This window comes from Myxine glutinosa, chromosome 10 (assembly GCF_964187855.1).
Source record: "Myxine glutinosa chromosome 10, kmMyxGlut1.1, whole genome shotgun sequence".
NCBI lineage: Eukaryota > Metazoa > Chordata > Myxini > Myxiniformes > Myxinidae > Myxine > Myxine glutinosa.
This window is the reverse complement of record NC_136270.1, coordinates 82,670,028-82,690,083: the sequence shown is the minus strand read 5'-3', so window position 1 is coordinate 82,690,083 and position 20,056 is coordinate 82,670,028. Positions and strand designations below refer to the sequence as shown.

Here is a 20,056-nt window from a genome sequence, read left to right as displayed (position 1 = left end):
CATATGCCCTCAGTAGGGGATAATGAAATTCAACATAGGATATTACCCACATATATGATGTCATATGCCCTCAGTAGGGGATACTGAATTTCACCATAGGATATTACCCACAGATATGATGTCATATGCCCTCAGTAGGGGATAATGAAATTCAACATAGGATATTACCCACAGATATGATGTCATATGCCCTCAGTAGGGGATACTGAATTTCACCATAGGATATTACCCACAGATATGATGTCATATGCCCTCAGTAGGGGATACTGAATTTCACCATAGGATATTACCCACAGGGGGGGTCCTGGGCCCGTCGAGGGAAACATGGCTGCTGGTGTCTCCTGTGCTGTAGCCGGAGTCGAGCCTGCGGGATATCTTGGAACTTCAACTTGGCGCCAGGAAAATGAAGATTACGCTGATGGAGCAACATTCAACGTGAGCTTGGAAGAGGATAATGATGGCATGTAATGCACAGTGATGCACTTCCCCTTCCGGTCCCTCGAGCGAGGAGGCTTGCTTCGATCTCTCCACGACATCAAAGTTTGAGTATTTTCCCATTCGTGTCTTTGTCAAATTTACACTGGTTATTTTATTGTGTATGTGTTATTGTGCGTTTCTATTTAGTTTTGGTTTTGTAATTATTGCAAATTTGTGTGTAATTAGTCGTTTTTTGTTCGCACCTCATGCGCGGCGGTCTCTCCAGGCTCCCTCCCCCCCCAGTCAGTATTTTGTGAATATAAGTTCTTTCCTTCATAGTGTTTGCTTGTTTCTTTGATTTTCTTTTCTCTCCCCTACCTCTCACGAACATCTTACCCTTTTGTCCAACGTTTTAAAAACAAAACAAACAAACAAAAAAATCTTTATTAATTCTTTCTCTCCTCCCGGACACGTGCTTGTTCGCTCTCCTCCTCGTCTCGACTTGTGCCCCACCCCCTATATCTCGTTTTTCTTCCACCTCCGCTCCTTCTTCCTCAAATTCACGTCCTCACTTCGAGACTTTTCCCAGATTATTTTGCATGGTTTTGTTTAAATATTATTTAAATATGTTTAAACCGCAGCCGTGATGCTGAGGCCACCCTCCCCCACTCCACCCTCCCCACCCCCCCAGAATTTCCATATTTTAAACGTTTCCCAGTGTGTACCCTGGATTAGAATAGGTACACCATATCCCTGCGTGTCGTAAGAGACGACTAAGAGGGTTGGCGTCAGGAAGGGCATCCGGCCACAAAAACATTGCCTCAAAAAGAGAACCATGACAATTACAACTACATATGGGCAGGGTACAGCCCGAAGTGGAGATCGGTTTCTGAGGTTTGGGACATGGAATGTAGGGACAATAACAGGGAGATCAGGAGAAGTGGTGGAAGTATTGGTCAGAAGAAGAGTGGACATATGTTGTGTGCAAGAGATGAGATGGAAGGGAAGTGGTGCAAGAATGGTGAAGGGTAGGCAGGGACAGAAATACAAGTTTATGTGGCAAGGGTGCCTGGAGGGCATGAATGGTGTTGGTGTCCTGTTTTCTGAGGAGTTTGTAGACAGTGTGGTGAGTGTGACTAGAGTGAGTGATAGGTTGATGATGGTGAAAATGATGATTGGAAAGCTCTTGGTGAACGTCATCTCGGGATATGCTCCGCAGGTTGGTCGGAGCAATGAAGAGAAGGACAAGTTCTGGTGTGCGATAGAGAAGCTGATGGAAAACATGAAAGATGAGGAAGTTGTTGTGGTAGGAGGAGACCTAAATGGACATGTGGGAAGGAGTATGGATGGTTTTGAGGGAGTTCATGGGGGTTAGGATATGGTGTGAGAAATGGAGAAGATGAAAGGATTTTGGAGTTTGCTGATGGAGCTGATTTGTAACACTCAGTTCCAGAAAGAGGATAATAAGCTTGTTACATACACGTCAGGTGGGTCGACGACAAACGTTGACTACCTGATGGTGCGTAGGCGAGATAGGGGGCACCTCCGGGACACAAAGGTGATCCCGGGGGAGGAGGCTGTTTCACAGCACCACTTGGTTGTCTGTGACATAAGGGTGAAAGGTGCGAGGAGAGCTCGGCGGGTGAAGTACCAACTGAGAATGAAGGTGTGGAGGTTGAAAGCGGTGACAGTATGGGAGGCATTAAAAGAGAGGCTGAGTAGGGTAGAGGATGATGTGGTTGAGCTTGAAAGTGGTTGGATGTCAATGAAAGCTAGTCTGTTGGGAGCCGTTGGTGAGGTATGTGGATGGACAAAAGGACCACCGAGGCACTCGGAAACATGGTGGTGGGATGATGAAGTTGGAAAGAGGATTGACGAGAAGAGGAAGAAGTTCAAGGAGTGGCAGAAGGCGAAGGGTACGGGAGCAGAAACAGCAGAGCATGAAAGTTATGAGGCAGCCAAGAAGGCTGCAAAGAAAGAGGTAGCAAAGGCGCAGGAGGCATGCAGGAAAATGTTCGGAGAACGCTTGGATTCGGAAGAGGGTCAGAGAGCAGTATTCAGGATTGCAAAGCAGATAGCGAAAGAGAGGTGTGATGTGATGGGGGTGAGTTGCTTGAAAGATGAAGTGGGACAAATCGTTGTCGACCCAGATGGAATTAAAGGAAGATGGAAAAGCTATATGGAAATGCTGTTGAATACAGAGAATGAATGGGACGGCAACATAGAGAGTAACCCAGTTTTAGGACCGGCAGAGAAGATAACTGAGAAGGTAGTTGAGGAACCGATAAAAGCAATACAAACAACAACAACATGCATTTTAAAGGCCATTTTCCCTGCTAGAGCGGGGGTTAGCCTTGCGGTCCCCATGACAATCTTCTCCATTTTGCCCTATTTTCTGCATCTCTCCTTGTTAACCCCCTTGCCCGCATTTCTTCTTCCACCATCTTTAGCCAAGTGTTTCTCGGTCTTCCCCGTCCTCTGCTTCCTTCTACATTCATTTCCATCACTCTTCTCAACCAGTCACTTTCATCCTTCCTCAACACATGACCAAACCATCTCAACCTGTTCCTCTTCACAGCATCAATCACAGGCAATATTCCCATCATCTTTCGCAATTCATCATTTGTCTTCCTCTCTCTCAACGATACTCCGCACATCCGTCGAACCATTCGCATTTCCACCCTTTCCAACCTTCATTGCTGCTCTACGTTCATTACCCATGTCTCGCTCCCATAAATCATAACACTTCTCACACATGCGGCATACACCTTTCCCTTCAGCTTCAACGACACTCCCCTCATCATCAGCACGCCACTCAGTTCCCGAAACTTCTTCCATGCACATCTCACTCGAGCAACCGTTGCCGAGTCTGATCCACCTTCTCCATTCAGCATGTCTCCGAGGTAGCAAAATGTTTTCACACCTTCCAGCTTCACGCCGTCTCCAAGATCCAACTCAACATTTCCTCCATCTGCAGCTCCCTCTGTGCACACCTTACATTTGAATGTAGCTGCCACACTGGTTAATGACCCTCCATGTGGATGGACAAAAGGTGGATGGACGGGTAGTTGGAGGGTGGAGAGAGTTGGTTGAGGACAGAGGGGAGTGGAGGAGTGTCGTGGTCAAGACAAGCCTGGGACCTGGTGCCACTGAACCTCACCCCGAATAAAAGGCACATCACAGGCACAATAAAGGGCACAATAAAGGGCACATGTGTAAGGTGTGCACATCCTTCCTCGCACAAACTTTCAACAGAGCAGGGATATAAATGGAACCAGTGCAAGGACGACGTCAGCAGTCTAGGAGCGTGTAGCAAAAGTTTCAAACAAGATGCATTTACCATAAAATAGATACACAATGCCATAAGCAACCCTATTGAAATAATTTATTAAGAATCTGTATCAAGGAGTGAATAGGTGTACAAAAACGAAACATTCACTCGAAATAAAGTAAAATAAAAAACATCCAAAGTATATCGGCAGCAATTGGAAGAACGCATTGGCAAGGAAAAAAAGATGAAGAAGAAGAATGCCCCAAAGACAGTGGCAGCTTCTAAGGCTTTTATACAGTTAAAAAAATAAAACAAAACGTTCTTACGGCAAGGTTCTGACAGCAGCATCGAGATGATTTAGGAATTCCAAAATTGTTAATGACTGGTTAAGCGATAAAAGCAATGAAGAGTAGAAAAGCGCATCGGGAGTTGTGGGACTGGAGTTGTGGGAGATATGTTGAAGGCAGCAGGAAGTTGGGGTGTGAAGAGAATGACAGAGATCTGTAATCTGGTGGTGAAAGAAGGCCGCATTCCAGTGGATTGGGAACTGAGTACCCTCGTCCCTCTATACAGGGGAAAGGTGACCCTCTGGAGTGTGGCTCGTACCGAGGGATAAAGTTATTGGAGCATGGAATGAAGGTATTGGAACGGGTGTTGGAGAGGAGGATAAGGAAGAAAGTGAAGATCGACGAAATGCAGTTTGGATTTATGCCAGGAAGAGGACCGACAGACGCGCTTTTCATTGTGAGGCAGTTGCAGGAGAAGTACATGGAGAAGAGGAAGAAGTTGTTTCTTGGGTTTGTTGATCTGGAGAAAGCATTCGATAGGGTTCCACGCAAAGTATTGACATGGGCATTGAGGAAGTTAGGAGTGGAGGAATGGTTGATCAGAGTAGTGATGGCAATGTACAAAAGAGCGCGCACAGCTGTAAGGACGAAGGACGGGAACAGTGGTGAGTTTGAGGTGAAGGTGGGAGTGCATCAGGGGTCGGTACTAAGTCCACTACTATTTGTAGCTGTGATGGAGGTGCTGGCTCAGAACGTAAAGGAGGGTTTACCGTGGGAGTTGTTGTATGCAGATGATCTGGTGTTGATTGCGGAAAGTATGGATGGACTGAAGGAAAAGATGAACAAGTGGAAGGAATGTATGGAGACAAAAGGTCTGAAGGTGAATATCGGAAAGACGAAGGTGATGGCAAGTGGTAAAGCATGTGGTGAGGTGGAAAGAACTGGGAAGTGGCCCTGTGCTGTGTGTAGGAAGGGTGTCGGAGTGAACTCCATTCAATGTACAATGTGCGCTGAGAGGGTTCATCAAAAATGTAGTGGTCTGAGAGGGTCATTAACCAGTGTGGCAGCTACATTCAAATGTAAGGTGTGCACAGAGGGAGCTGCAGATGGAGGAAATGTTGAGTTGGATCTTGGAGACGGCGTGAAGCTGGAAGGTGTGAAAACATTTTGCTACCTCGGAGACATGCTGAATGGAGAAGGTGGATCAGACTCGGCAACGGTTGCTGGAGTGAGATGTGCATGGAAGAAGTTTCGGGAACTGAGTGGCGTGCTGATGAGGAGGGGAGTGTCGTTGAAGCTGAAGGGAAAGGTGTATGCCGCATGTGTGAGAAGTGTTATGATTTTTGGGAGCGAGACATGGGTAATGAACGTGGAGCAGCAACGAAGGTTGGAAAGGGTGGAAATGCGAATGGTTCGATGGATGTGCGGAGTATCGTTGAGAGAGAGGAAGACGAATGATGAATTGTGAAAGATGATGGGAATATTGCCTGTGATTGATGCTGTGAAGAGGAACAGGTTGAGATGGTTTGGTCATGTGTTGAGGAAGGATGAAAGTGCCTGGTTGAAAAGAGTGATGGAAATGAATGTAGAAGGAAGTAGAGGACGGGGAAGACCGAGAAAGACTTGGCTAAAGATGGTGGAAGAAGAAATGCGGGCAAGGGGGTTAACAAGGAGAGATGCAGAAAATAGGGCAAAATGGAGAAGATTGTCATGGGGACCGTAAGGCTAACCTCTAGCAGGGAAAATGGCCTTAAAAATGCATGTTGTTGTTGTTGTTGTTGTTGTTGATATTACCAACAGATATGACGTCATATGCCCTCAGTAGGGGATACTGAAATTAAACTACCTGTAATGGTATTTCCTATAAGCCACCTTACTATATAGACCTCTTAGACCTGTAACTAACTACCTGTTGAACCATACTCTATACACCACTTAGATCCATTGATCTTGTAGACTGCTTCGACCTCTTGACCCTTTATAACTTTTAGGCCACCAAGACCCTTTTACACCCCCACCACCACAAGACGTCTTCTTGCAATATACAGACCATAATTTTTTTCAGCAAGTAAAGCGCAATCTTCACCTACCTGGAGATTGGGTACTCTATTAGGTTAAACATAATTTGCATATTGGGTCACTGAATTCAGAATTGGTTCACCAATGAAAACCTCATAGCATATTGTTTTTGAGGTCAAAAGCTCAAAGGTCAAAAGGTCAAATGTCACATAAAATTAGCAATTCTCATCCAATTGACTAGAAATCTGAACAGGGTTTGCATATCAGGTCACTGAATTGGTTTACCAATCAAAACTTATTAGCACTTTGTTTATTTTAATTTCACAAGTATCGTGTTCTGCACATCTTTCTTGTATGTTGCAAAATCGAAGATTTTTCAAGTATATTGGTCAGTTGCGTTTGTTTGTTTGTCTGTCTGTCTATGAGCAGGATATCTCAAAAATGTATGGACAGATTCGGACGAAACTTCGTGGACAAGGACAAATTGATTTGATTTTGGTGAAGATCCGAATACGATAATGTTTTTATTTTTTAAGAGATTCTTCACCATTGATAAATGGGCCTAAACGATATATCGCATGATATTTCCAAATGTTGTGGACGGATTATGACAAAACTTGAGTGAGTTTGGTAGGTGACAAGAACAGGCCAATTCCATTTTGGTTAAGGTCTGGATGCATATCCGGCCTATTAGTGGGATCCAACATGTAAATTGTTCAGCCTGGTTATAAAAGTGTTCTACTTGGGGAAGAGTCAGTGGGGGAAGGGGGTAGGGGTGGGGCCTGGGTTGGGACAGGACAGATGGAAAAAGTCATGAAGAGGCTTATGGTTGTCAAGGGTCAGAGGTAATTCATGCTTAGGGAAATGTATTGGCTTGAGATACACTGCCCCGGATGACACCACCTGCCAAAGGGAGGGTGGAGGATCACACCCAATCAAGGGCAACACGATACTTTCTGGCATTGAGAAAGCTGGCGAGTTATGCGTGGAGGAGACATACGATGCCGTTGGCAACCAGCTTGTCAAGAAGGGTTGGATATCAGTGGCTGGGGCCTATGCACAGTCAGCTAAGCTGCTGGACCACTGTACTGTCTCTTTTCTCCAAACCATTCACACATCGCTTCCTTCCAGCTGTGTGGAAGGGTGGAGACATGTACTCCATTCACATGGGGCAAAACGAACCTGCTAAAGAGACCTGGACGCCTTTCCCAAAGATAAGAAGGTCATGAAATGTGTTTAACGCAAGGTAACTCAGAGCATTCCTCTATTCTCCCTCTCTGATTAACAACCATCAGCTTGGCTTCTCTAATGAACACTCTACCCTCTTCTTCATCAAACTAGAACGGCACTCGGTGGAGAGCATACCTCCACTAGGCTGAACAGTTTACGTTTTGTACCCCACGGGTATGGATACGGACCTGATCCAAAATTGAATCTGCTTGTTCTTTCTGCGTAAGCAACTCATCCACCTAGTTTTGTCACAAGTCATCCACAACTTTTTTTGAAATATCACTTTTAGTCCCATCACTCAATGATGAAGAATCACCTGAAAAATTTAAAAAATTCTCGTATTCAGATATTCACCAAAATTGAATCAATTCTTCCTCATCACACACCCAACCTGTCCACCAAGTTTCGTCCGAATCTGTCCACAACTTTGAGATATCCTGTTCACAAACATTACAAATCTCACACTCTTACGATGTCTCTCCGAAAAGACCGACTGGACAACCCTCCCATCCACTTTCTGAATAATCCTCTCCAAGAAGTTCTGTCACTCAAGCTTTTGGGTCTCACTATCTGCCATGATCTTTCCTGGGAAAACCACATTTCAAATCTGGCCTCCAAAGCCAGTCGCCGACTGGGCATCCACCGTCGTGCGAAGTCCTTCCTTGGCACACCTGAGCTCCTCACCACATACAAGGCTTTCATCCGCAGCTCAATGGAATACTGCTCTCCCCTCTGGGCTGGTGCTCCTGCCTCACACCTAGCTCGTCTTCACGCTGTTGAAACCAAAGCATTCAGAATCATTGGAATCTCCTGCGATGAAGCTAACTCCAAGGGCCTCTCACTCACTCACCGCAGGCAGGTTGGTAGTCTTTCCGTCTTCTACCGACTCCTCTCGTCTTGCCCCCCCAGCTCTCTCTGGGCTCTGTCCCGCAAATATTCCTACAGGTCGCACAAGATCTGCCTGCAACCCTCTTATGGTCAAACTGCCAAAATCAAGACTCTCTGCTCACCTTCACTCCTTCATTCCTCTTTTCTCCCGCCTCTGGAACAAACTCCCTCACTCTCTTCAATCCCACTCCACCCTCCAGGTCTTTAAAACAGCTGTTCACCACCATCTCTTATCTTCCCCCATCCAAAACCTTGATCTTTTCTACCCCCGCTAATTTCACCCCAATTCCACTTTTTTGAAATACCAACTTCTGTCCTGGAAGTCCTTGGTGTCCTTGTGTTTTATACTTCTCCCTCCCCCCCCCCCCATTCCCGCACCTCCTCCCCCCAAGCCCTCTCCCTTCCACGCATCTCCCTGCTCTCAAGTGTTGTGTTTGTGTGCTTCCCCTTCTCTCCTCATCTTGTTTTCCGCTCCCTCTTTTTGTGTTTTGTTTGTCTGGTTGATTTGTTTGTGAAGTAAATGTTAGCTCTTTCACGAGCCTCGATTCAGTACAAAAAGAAAAAAGAAAAAAAAGAAGAGACAGACATACAAACAGATAGACAGACAGGGGTGAAAACATAACCTCCATTCACCTTCGGTAATAAGGGATAGATGCCTTGGACTGCAAGTAAGAGGTCAAGACAAGTTTGTTTGAACATCCCACCGGATTTAAATAGCCTCTAGGATCTCACGAAATATCCTCAGGCTTGCGTTATTTACGGAGGGTATAACTGAAGGAAATAAGTTAGCTATATTTGTTAAACAACCTGTGGTAACTTCTGAACTAGAGAAAGGCCTTTGGCCAGAAGAGCGACAAAAATAAATCCTTCCTCGCACAAACTTTCAACAGAGCAGGGATATAAATGGAACCAGTGCAAGGACGACGTCAGCAGTCTAGGAGCGTGTAGCAAAAGTTTCAAACAAGATGCATTTACCATAAAATAGATACACAATGCCATAAGCAACCCTATTGAAATAATTTATTAAGAATCTGTATCAAGGAGTGAATAGGTGTACAAAAACGAAACATTCACTCGAAATAAAGTAAAATAAAAAACATCCAAAGTATATCGGCAGCAATTGGAAGAACGCATTGGCAAGGAAAAAAAGATGAAGAAGAAGAATGCCCCAAAGACAGTGGCAGCTTCTAAGGCTTTTATACAGTTAAAAAAATAAAACAAAACGTTCTTACGGCAAGGTTCTGACAGCAGCATCGAGATGATTTAGGAATTCCAAAATTCACAAGGAACTTTGGATTTTTTGTTGTTAAGAATAACATAACATGAAACCGTTTGTCACTTTTCCTTTTTATGTAAAGACATTTCCCTCGGCGCTATACTCGATACCTTCAAGCAGTTCTATTGCAGGCCCAAGCCTATAGATTCACAAAAAGGCAGGCACAAAATTGAGATATAAAAATAAACAACAAAAGGAAAATCCCCCTGCATCAGATATTGCAGTTCACCAAAGCACCAGCAGGACAGGACAAAACAACAGTCCAACCTTTAGTCAGCACACAAGACGGGGATATCAGCAGGAGGCCCGTGTGGAAGTGCCACCGTCGTCCGTAGAGCTTTGCAGTGTTGATGGTGGGATACTGGCAAAAAACTTTACATCAGGGTCTCTATCTCGCTGTAACATTCCCAAGGTCTGGGCCACATCTTGATAAACGTTTTCCATGTCAGAGAGAAAATCTAGGGACAACAACATCAGCAACAACATCAGCAAAATCTAGGGCAACACCAGACCATTCCAAAAAGCCTGCAACAAGTGTGTGTCCACAATTTAATGAGAGAAAGAAAAAAAAAACATCTGGCCAACCTCAAGAATGAACTTTCAAACTCGTCTCCCTCCGCCAAAACCTGCTGGCACTTTGTTAAGACTGTCTGTCTCTGGTGTATGCTCCCTTTCTGTCGCTTCCCTCACTTCAAATGGCACAGCTGACTCTGCTTGTGAGAAGGCCTAACGCCTCAATTCTGTGTTTGCTTCCAAATTGTGTCCCTCCAACCCCTCGCTCTCTGTACCCACCAATGTCGTAGTCGAGTCTGAGTCCAGCAGTCCTGAGTCCGAGTCCTTGGTATTACGAGTCCAGGTCCTGTGCTAAAAGTGTATTGTAAAGTGGCAAAAAATAGCGAATTTATTTGTGCTTATGCATTATGTAGATAAAGACAATAAAATATCAAAACCGACTAACAGTGTAAATCGTTACTTGCATCAAGATTTATTCCATATGAGTATTCATTACTTAATCACAACTAAAATGTGATAAGCTCCAAAATCTTTTAATCTGAACAGAATTTCAAAATTTAAACTGTGGAATTGAGCTCAGCAGCAGTTCCGACTGTTAAAAACGTGTTCATTTGTTCTCTAGGCATCTACGAACGTCTCCGGGCGGATGGCATGGATAAAGTACACCAAACACAAAAGCGGCAACCACAAAGATTTACCTTCAATTAGAGTTCTTTAAAAGTGAAATTCAAGCAGGAAATTAGCAAAATGTAAATCACCGTAATGAGCACACAAAATATCAGCCTATGCCTTGCCAGCGAGAGCTTAACATGGCGGAATACCAAACACAAGGTTCGATTCGACGTTGGGTATTTTAAAGGAATATTTTATAATCTGTATATTAATATAGGTATATTAATATGCCAAGATATTCTCGTTTTGTATTTATAATGAATTTTCTGAAATTTGTAGAATTTGTTTTTCACTTGGAAGTTGTCCAAGTTACGATGTGTAAATAAAGGTGGGAAAAGTCTGATTTAATGCAATTTAATTCCAGGCTATAAGGTAACAAAAGGTGAACATTTTGAAAGGGGAGTGTAGACTTTATATAGGCACTGTATATATACATGACCGAAGACCGAAGTATATATACATGTTATACAGACATGACAGAAGTAAATAGACACCATGATTTTAAAATACATTTATTTATTGAACATTTGAAGTATATTTGATCCATTTTAATACATACACTAGTATTTTGTAGATTTGCCATTTGCAGATTTCAATGCTTTTACCCTTTCAGGAATAGAACTAACAAGTTCCGAAATTTTCTCTTGTGGGATTTCTGCCCATGCTTCACACAAAAGGTTTAGCAATTCTGCCTGTGATGTTGGTTTCCTGTACTTTTCCCACACAACTCGATCCAATATGGCCCAGATGTGTTCAATGGAATTCATGTCAGGAGACTGACTTGGCCATGGAAGTCACTTGATCCCATTTCTGTCCTGCCATTCATTGGTCTTTTTTGCTGTGTGGCATGGAGCTCCATCTTCCATGAACAGAGTATTGTTTTTGACCATCTGACCAGTGGAGAAGACAGTGAGAAGTCCATCCTCAAGGATAGAAATGCATATCGTAGAGTTGATGTTGCCAACACACCCCACAAGCTCTGACCGACCAGTACTCTAGATTGCTCCCCACACAATCACTGAAAACCACCGTGTTTGACCGTTGGCTGCAATCGGTTCAAAGAAAACTCTTGACTGAGAGGTCTCCAGACCCATACACATCCACTGTTAGAAAATTTAGCAAATTGGGACTCATCTGAAAAAATGACAGCTTGCCAAAACTCCAAGTGTCTGTTGGCCATCTCATCAGCCCACTTCTTTCTCCTTTGAATGTTGCCTGGTTTTGCTGAAGGAGCAAAAAAGGCAACTTTGAATGTTGCCTGGTTTTGCTGAAGGAGCAAAAAAAGGCAACTTTGAATGTTGCCTGGTTTTGCTGAAGGAGCAAAAAAGGCAACTTTGAATATTGCCTGGTTTTGCTGAAGGAGCAAAAAAGGCAACTTTGAATGTTGCCTGGTTTTGCTGAAGGAGCAAAAAAGGCAACTTTGAATGTTGCCTGGTTTTGCTGAAGGAGCAAAAAAGGCAACTTTGAATGTTGCCTGGTTTGGTGAAGGAGCAAAAAAGGCAACTTTGAATGTTGCCTGGTTTTGAATGTTGCTGAAGAGGTTTTCTCCTAGCTGCTCTCCCACAGTAGCCCAATTGATGAAGGTACCACAGGGCGGTTCTTGAGCCAACTTGGACCTCCTCTGCATCATCTGCTGCCTTGCAATCGGGAGTTTTCCCAATTGACCGCTTGGCAGCTTGAACACACCTTTCTGAGAGCCCAGGTCGACCAGAACGGCAAGATGTGGATTCCTTGCCTTCACGGGTGAATTGCACAATCACCTGATTGACCGTAGAAAGCGGATTGCCAAGGTTCTGAGCTATCTGACGCTGGCTGACTCCACCTTCCGATTGGCCAACAATTCGTCCTTTTGAAAATCGGACAGTTTGTGTGCTCCCTGGGGTTGAGGCATAGTTAATTGTCGTACTAGACCCAGGAACTCGTTTCAGGAAAGAAATAGTCGAATATTAGTACAAATCGCTGAGTAAAACTGAGTTATACAGATGAAATGAATAAATTTAAGTTTTCTCAATGGACCGCTTGGCAGCTCGAAGACAGCCCAAATGAAGGAGATCATGTCTGTACTGTATATATGTGGTTATAGGAACAAGGAAATGGGGACCAAAACGGCAAAGCAAAGCGAAGGGACTTGGTGGGGGGAATGGGCCTTGCCTTGGAGCAGCAGAGCCCGTTGTAGAGTGCGTGCAAGAAGCAGACGAATGTTTGGAACGGGGTCAATGGATAGAGACAACAAAGATGGTAATAGGACCCGGGAAAAGTCTTCTGTGGACAAACAGTTCTCATCCAGCACGGTCTGCAAAATAGAATTTTCAGCTACCACCACAAAACCCATTCATGATATCTCAAGCATGACGCTCTCTCAACATCTTCAAACAAAGAAACTCCAAAAGTACCAAAAAACCCCAACCAAAAACCCATTAATTATTGAAACCATGAAAGTTAGGAAATTCAAACAGCCTGTTAATGCTGATGCACACCTGACAAATATGGACGAAAGTCTTGCGTTGGATCCACTTGCCACTGTGACAGAATTTCTCCACCAGCTGCAATAAAAATGTGGAGAGCAGCGAGTCTGCCAAGTCCCGGCCTTCAACGGCAGCCAGCTTCCGAATGATCTCTCCCACCTGAGACCATCCATGGAGGACGAGCAGCATGCAACATTAGAACTGCGAATGACTTTCATTCACTAAACAATTAATCTCAGTCCTAATGCACGAACACACATGCATGCCAGGCAGACAAACAACATCAAGTGCTGTGCATGAACATCCGACATCACACAGCAGGTTCGTTTTTGGCAACGATGACACAACTGATGGCACGAACCGTGACACGGTCTTTGCACACAACATGGTCGTGGCATTTCATTTGCGAAAATGCAGTTCAACTCGGTGACCATCGAGTTACAAAAGCATACCGATTAACGTAATTTTATAATAAAAAAATTACCAATCAAGACAATTGAGTAATTTTGGCCGTTTATGACTCCATCGTGTGGCGATCGCAAGATGCGTATGCAATTAGCTTGGTGCAGGTACAGGTGTGGATGGCGATGCGAGTCAGTCAGCACTGCATCGAAACACCTTTAATTATAGTTATGTAACTTGCCGGTTGATGTTGCACCAAGTGCGTGCAGCTTTCAAGTACATGTACTTATAGCGCAGGTGCCGCAATTAGCAAAAGAAAAAGAGGAAGAAGAAGAAGAAGAGGAAGAGGAGATTCTTCACTGCTGCACAGCCTCGTCCTTTTATCAATACGGCATTAATAAGATACTTCACTGATGCGAACATCCTCAAAGGTTCCAGCATGGAGTTAGAGGTGCAAAGAAATATTGGTTTGTCGATATAAAGATAGTGCACCTAATGTACATTATCATTGATATCAAAGGCAAAATGTGTTGCACTAGGTATCGTAGTGTCAGATATGATGTTTGGGCATCATACAGGTGCATCCTTACACCCCTAAATAGCGCATAATTTGTAATATCAATATCTCAGAAGTCAGAAGGTTAGTATGTAATGTAGAGCTTGTTATTCACCATATAGACCAAGAAATTAGGTTATCAATGTGTATCACCAAATACTGCTCTAACACCCTCCTGCTTCCCTCCCCACCTCCCCCAAGCCACAACTTGTATGGCGTAGCCCGTTGGGCAATTCCGTCTGCATGCACATACGTCCCTTCCACCGGCATTTTGTGGATTTATTCCCTTTAAAAGTCGTTTTCTCTGCAACTGTTAGTCTGATTGACACAAACTTTTCACCATAGGAGTGCCTCCTCCTTTAGAATATTTAAATGATAATTATGACGTCATAGGACACGTGGTACACGGGTGTCATTTTGGAAAAACCGAAAAACTTTGCACCTCTATATCTCCGAAACTGCTCCATGAAGAAAATTGAAAGGTAGCTCATTGTAAAGAACTCTGCATGGGGAATAAGTGTTGTTAATGATGACGTCATAAATCGACAAGCAGAATGATTGATCCGATCAGTATGAAATTTCTTGAGTTTGATTTAGGGATAAATTGGTGGAGAAAATTTTTTTTTTTGATGACGTCATGGGTCACGTGGTTCGGGTGCCATATTTTTACGGCGTAGCCCAAACGGCGTTTGACTGTCCGTCCGGTGTATGGACGTATGTCCCTCACAAACGTCCACCAATCAGAGCTGAGGATCTGGTCACATGTCAGGGGACAGTAGATATTCTATATAAGCTGATCCAAGCCTGGCTACACCGTTGTTAGACTATCGGTCCTGTCTTGTATCTACTTTCATCTCCAATTTTGAGAGAAACAAAATCTACCAAGCTTTGCCCTGACATGCAGCGCTCTCTATGGGGATACTTTGGATCCAGAATGGCCGTTTATCAAAACTTGCTTCACTTGACTAGTATGCACTCTCCCAAATGAATGAAGCTGCTGCTCCCTGGTTAAAACCACCTTTAGAGGCCATTTTTCCCCGCAAAGCGGGGGTTGGCCTTTTTTGGGAACCGTGGTTGTTGTTGTTTTTTGGTCCCCTTTTTGAAGCGATGTTTTACGGCCGGATGCCCTTCCTGACGCCAACCCTTTTTGCCGCCTTTAACGACAAGCAGGGAATTACCAGTGAACTGGTACTCATTTTGCCGACCTCGGAAGGATGACAGGCTGAGTCAACCCCCCTGGCGTTAATTCAGCGATTGACCGGGATTCGAACCCAGGATCCTAGGATCCTAAGCCGGCACCCTAGCCGCTAGCCCAACACCAGGGTTCCCTGGTTACACATTGAAAACTGTTAAGCATGACAATTATAGTCAAAATTACTTGAACAATCCACATTTCCTTCTGCTGCCTTGTTACTATTCGGATAAGGTCGAATAATTTGCAATTTTGCCGTCACGTGGGAATGAAGGGCCATGATCAAATTGGCGGTTAGTTTAAACGTTTGTCCCGTGCAGTTCAAATTTCCCACTTTCATCAACGGTCCATTACTAAGCCGACATGAGTAAAGTTATCCGGCGTTTCTGATTGATCTCTTACCAGACGATGAGAGATCCATCGCACCTCGGCGACATGGTCAACGCAAAGGCAGATTGCAATAGGACAAAGATGATCGTACACATCGGGCGCAGTGTAAAGCCTCAGCAACAAGATGAGCTGCCTGGAAGAGCAAAAAAAAGGGAACATCAGCCTCTTAGGGGTCGTGTACTCGGAGGTGCATAATCTAAACTAAAGTATAAAAATGAAATTATTAAACGAGCAGAAATTACTTCCTCACCTACTCCAAACCACAACAATGACCTCAAGTGCTTGGTAGCTTCCCTTCAAAAGGGAGAGGCAATTGAGGACCAGACTTCACCACCAACTCAGGTCATCCCCCAACCATTCCCATTATTTTTTATACCCTCATTAACCCTCGCCAAGCCCAACTCTTTCTATGTTACCCCTCAGCACTCCCACTCCCTCACCCTCGATTTTATTTTTGTTGCATTTCTGCTTCTTCCACAGTTTTCCCTTTCACTTCTGTGATTGAGAGTTTGTGGCTGTATTCAGCTTATTCACCCTCTGTGTCCTCCTCCCATTGCTCTTGTTCTTCCCAATGTCTTTTACTCCTCCAATTCTACCTCTGTTTTGTCTATCTACCTTGCTGTTGATGTGCCCCCCCCCCCATCCCCTTCTTTCCACTGTTCTTTTCGTTTTGTTATGTCCTAGTCCATTCTGTGTTCTTGCCCCTCTACAAGCCACGACCCCATATACAACACAAAAAATATATTAAATACACTATCTCGCATCTGGCTACTGTAATCTACCAAAGGTATTATAAACTAGACATAATTAGTTGTCGACTGATAAGCCTCCGCCCACATTAAGTCTTTACTTACTCTAACTTTGACCTAAAACCTCAAGACCATTTGACCTCAATATATAATCTGTACACATGTATGTGTGGATTTATTCCCTTTACATGTACTTAGTTTAGTTCAAATCCCACAACCAATGGTATCACATTAACAGGAGTTTTAATGTGACCTCTGACCCTTGACCTTTCAGTGACAAATAACATATCGTGACTGGACGTACTGACGGAGGTTTATACTTACTTGTACCAAGTTTGATTCAAAATCCCTTCAGTTGTTCTCAAGTATTACATTTTTACCTGACATGACCTCTGACCTTTGACCTCCTTATGCCGAAATCTTAGCGGTTCACCTTTGCATCATAATATATACTTATAGCACGTTTGGTCAAAATCCAATCACTGGTTCACAAGTTAGCGCGGTAACATAATTTTTTCCTTACGGTACCTTTGACCCCATAATCTTAGCAGTTCATCTTTACATCATTATACATACTTGTAACAAGTTTGACTTAGATCCCTTTAGCCATTCTCAAGTTATTGTGGAAATGAAAACCTATCACAGATGGATGGATGCACAACCCAAAAACATAATGCCTCCGATGACATAAAAATGGGCTGCAAGGCGATAATATCTATATATATATATATTGTTGCGGTTTTGCACGACCCCCGCTCCCTTACCAAGGGGAGATTAAGCCCCTTGTTCTCCTTGGGTCGTCGCCACTTCCGGTCGGACGCACGACAGGGTTTCGGGGCAATTCTCGCACGTACCTAAGTACCTACGCCGCCGCGGAAGCGGGGATCAAGTCTCGCACGAACCACGCGTAATTTGAGTACGTCCGAGCGGATGGCGTACCACGTGGTCCGTGCAGTTACCTTATTATTGGAACCCGATTAGAGCGATATAATTCGTACCACGCTTAGTCAATAGATGTAAATGACGGGAACGATCAAATAGAAGGAAGAACATAGGTTTATTTACAGCTATACAAGGCGAAGAGACACAGAGCATGCACTTAAACAGTTTTAGCTTATTGTCCCCAGACAATGGGCTGGTTCACACTCACAGGGGGAATGAAGGAAGGAAATGTTCATGCGCTGAACGCGCCGGCTTGGTCGTTCAGGAACAGCTCACCCGGCGTAGCCCTCTTGCGGTCACAGCACATCCCTTGACGAAGGCAGGCAGGCAGGCGGGAGGGATCCTTGCGGCACGTATCTCGAACAAAGGCAGGCAGGCGAATATGTGCATCTCTCGCCCGGCTCGGCGGTCCTTCACAGCGCGATTTATGCAACGGCGCGCTTTCCCTCTCGTAATTCAACAGAGGATCTGCCTCAAGCTCAACCGAGCATTTAACTTGTAATTCAATTCAACACAGCGCTTCGAACTGATAACTCAAGCTCATCACTCAGCGCAGGTCCTCCTCATAACTGAGGTGGGGGCTTCGGGCACAGGGTTATATTGCCACGACCTGGCCTGCCTCGAATGTTCCAAACCACGCCTTTTGATGCAGTGGCAAGCCACTCCCCTCGAGCCCTGATTGGTGGCTCGTGCTTACCGGTCACTCCCACTGTCCCGCCTTCATTCGGCTTGCCTCGACTTGTCAGGCCGGCCTCGGGGTAATTTGCGCCAAAACTCAAAGCATCGAGGCGGCATAAAGCATTGGAAGGGGACCTAACTCTCATTATTCTACTCAATGCAAAACTAACACAGGAAAAGGACTATTGTTACGGGGTCCTCTGCAAACTCCCGGTCTCGGTAACCCCCGAACCCCAAGAGGAACCCCGGCAGAAAGATATAGATGTTATTCCGTGTCGAAATCAATCACTACTGAAACCATCCATGAAATCCTCAAAGGAAACAATCCAAATCAAGAAGGAAACCACACCAATGGTTATCAACAAAAGAATATATTAAAAATCACACGGGAATAATACAATACAATACAATACAATAAATATCTTAAGATGGTAACGTAACCCCAAACTCACGGCCCTCCAAGGAAATGGAACCGAGCCCTCCGCAATGTCTCTATACCCCTTCAAGGCGAAGTTGATGCGCTCCGGCGATCGTTGAACCAATGTCCGATCAAGAGCAACCGAGGCGTAGACGGCCGAAGCGACACAGAAGTCACGTGGTCCAACACCCAGCACTCGCGGTAGAAAGGGAAATCTCCAAAGACGCGCGCGTACACATTTGCCGTTCAATCGGCGAACCGCAGGGCAATCTTCAGACGCTGCTTTATTGTACAGCCGACCCGGCAAACCACCGGAGGATAAGCCCACCCGACACGACACAAAACCTGTTCTGCTGAGGGTAGCGCGCGGGACGAAATGGCGGACGGCTCTCACTTGAGCCGCGGCCTTGAGGCGAAGATTCTCCGGAATTTCACCCTTGTATCTGGCTTCGCAGGCTTTTCCACAACTCCGGCGATAACACCGATGGCCCGAGATTCCTTGCAAGGACTCAAAGTTCACTCGCCATGTACGCTCGACCAGGCTAGGTACGGAGCTTTTTCAGCACGCCTTTCCCTCCTCACGACTTCTTCTTCTCCCCTGGGTCACGATCCGATTTCCTGTCTCATTTTTATCATGAGCGCTTTTAACCTTTTAACCACAATAACCATGTCCCTTAAACAACAATACCCATAATACTTAGAACCCACAATAATAATAATAACAGCAATAATAATAATACATGCCAAATCCGTAACACTATGCTGACATTTACTATGAAATAACTGAACTATCGCGAGGCTACGTGTTGTAGTGCGACTAAACTATGAGGGGGAAATTAACCTTTATTTGTAAAAACACAGAACTGCAACAATATATATATATGTATATATACAGTCACGTGAAAAAGTAAGTACACCCCATGTAAAGTTTTGACTTTTTCAACATATTTCAACATACAGCTATTTGATCTTCATTTCAACAATATTGACAGATAAAGGTGATATAATATAACAAATATCATGAAACATTTACATTTTGTAGTTCATTAAACAAACATAAATGCAAATTTCGCATGTGGAAAAAGTAAGTAAACCCTTGGCTCTAATAGGTGGTATTGCCCCCTTTGGCAGAAACAACCTCAAGTAGGCGTTTCTTATAACTGTCTACCAGTCTCTGACATCGACTGGGAGAAATTTTTGCCCACTCCTCCATGCAGAATTCTTTCAGCTGTGCGATGTTTGAGGGGTTTCTTGCATGCACAGCTCGTTTCAAATCCCCCCACAACATCTCGATGGGATTTAGATCCGGGCTTTGACTTGGCCATTCCAGAACCCTCCATTTCTTTCTTTTCAGCCATTCCTTGGTGGATGTACTGGTATGTTTAGGGTCATTGTCATGTTGCAAGGTCCACCTTCGGTTGAGCTTCAACTTTCCGACAGATGGCCTCAGATTATCCTCAAGCACCCTCTGGTACAATGAAGAATTCATAGTGGATTCTATGATGGTGAGCTGCCCAGGCCCTGATGCAGCAAAGCTGCCCCAAACCATAATATTTCCACCACCATGCTTCAGAGTTGGTATCAGGTTCTTGTGGTCAAATGCTGCCTTTGGTTTTCGCCAAACATGTCTTCTGGTACTGTGGCCAAATAGCTCTACCTTTGACTCATCTGTCCTGAGCACATTGTTCCAG

At 44.5% G+C, this 20,056-nt stretch overlaps 1 protein-coding gene across 10 annotated transcripts in view; it reads right to left on the bottom strand.

Moving 5' to 3' along the window:
• Positions 1–9,115: 9,115 nt before the first annotated feature.
• The window catches only part of PPP4R1 (protein phosphatase 4 regulatory subunit 1), a 119,342-nt gene continuing 108,401 nt past the window's right edge, over positions 9,116–20,056 (bottom strand). For all 10 annotated transcript variants that reach the window (XM_068126657.2, XM_068126655.2, XM_068126659.2 and 7 more), the window contains 4 exons: positions 15,591–15,711; positions 13,051–13,197; positions 12,725–12,866; positions 9,116–9,846 (listed from right to left, as the gene is read on the bottom strand). In XM_068126657.2, the coding sequence (XP_067982758.2) occupies positions 9,683–9,846; positions 12,725–12,866; positions 13,051–13,197; positions 15,591–15,711 (574 nt within the window). In that variant the 3' untranslated portion in view covers positions 9,116–9,682. The remainder of the gene's footprint in view (positions 9,847–12,724; positions 12,867–13,050; positions 13,198–15,590; positions 15,712–20,056) is intronic.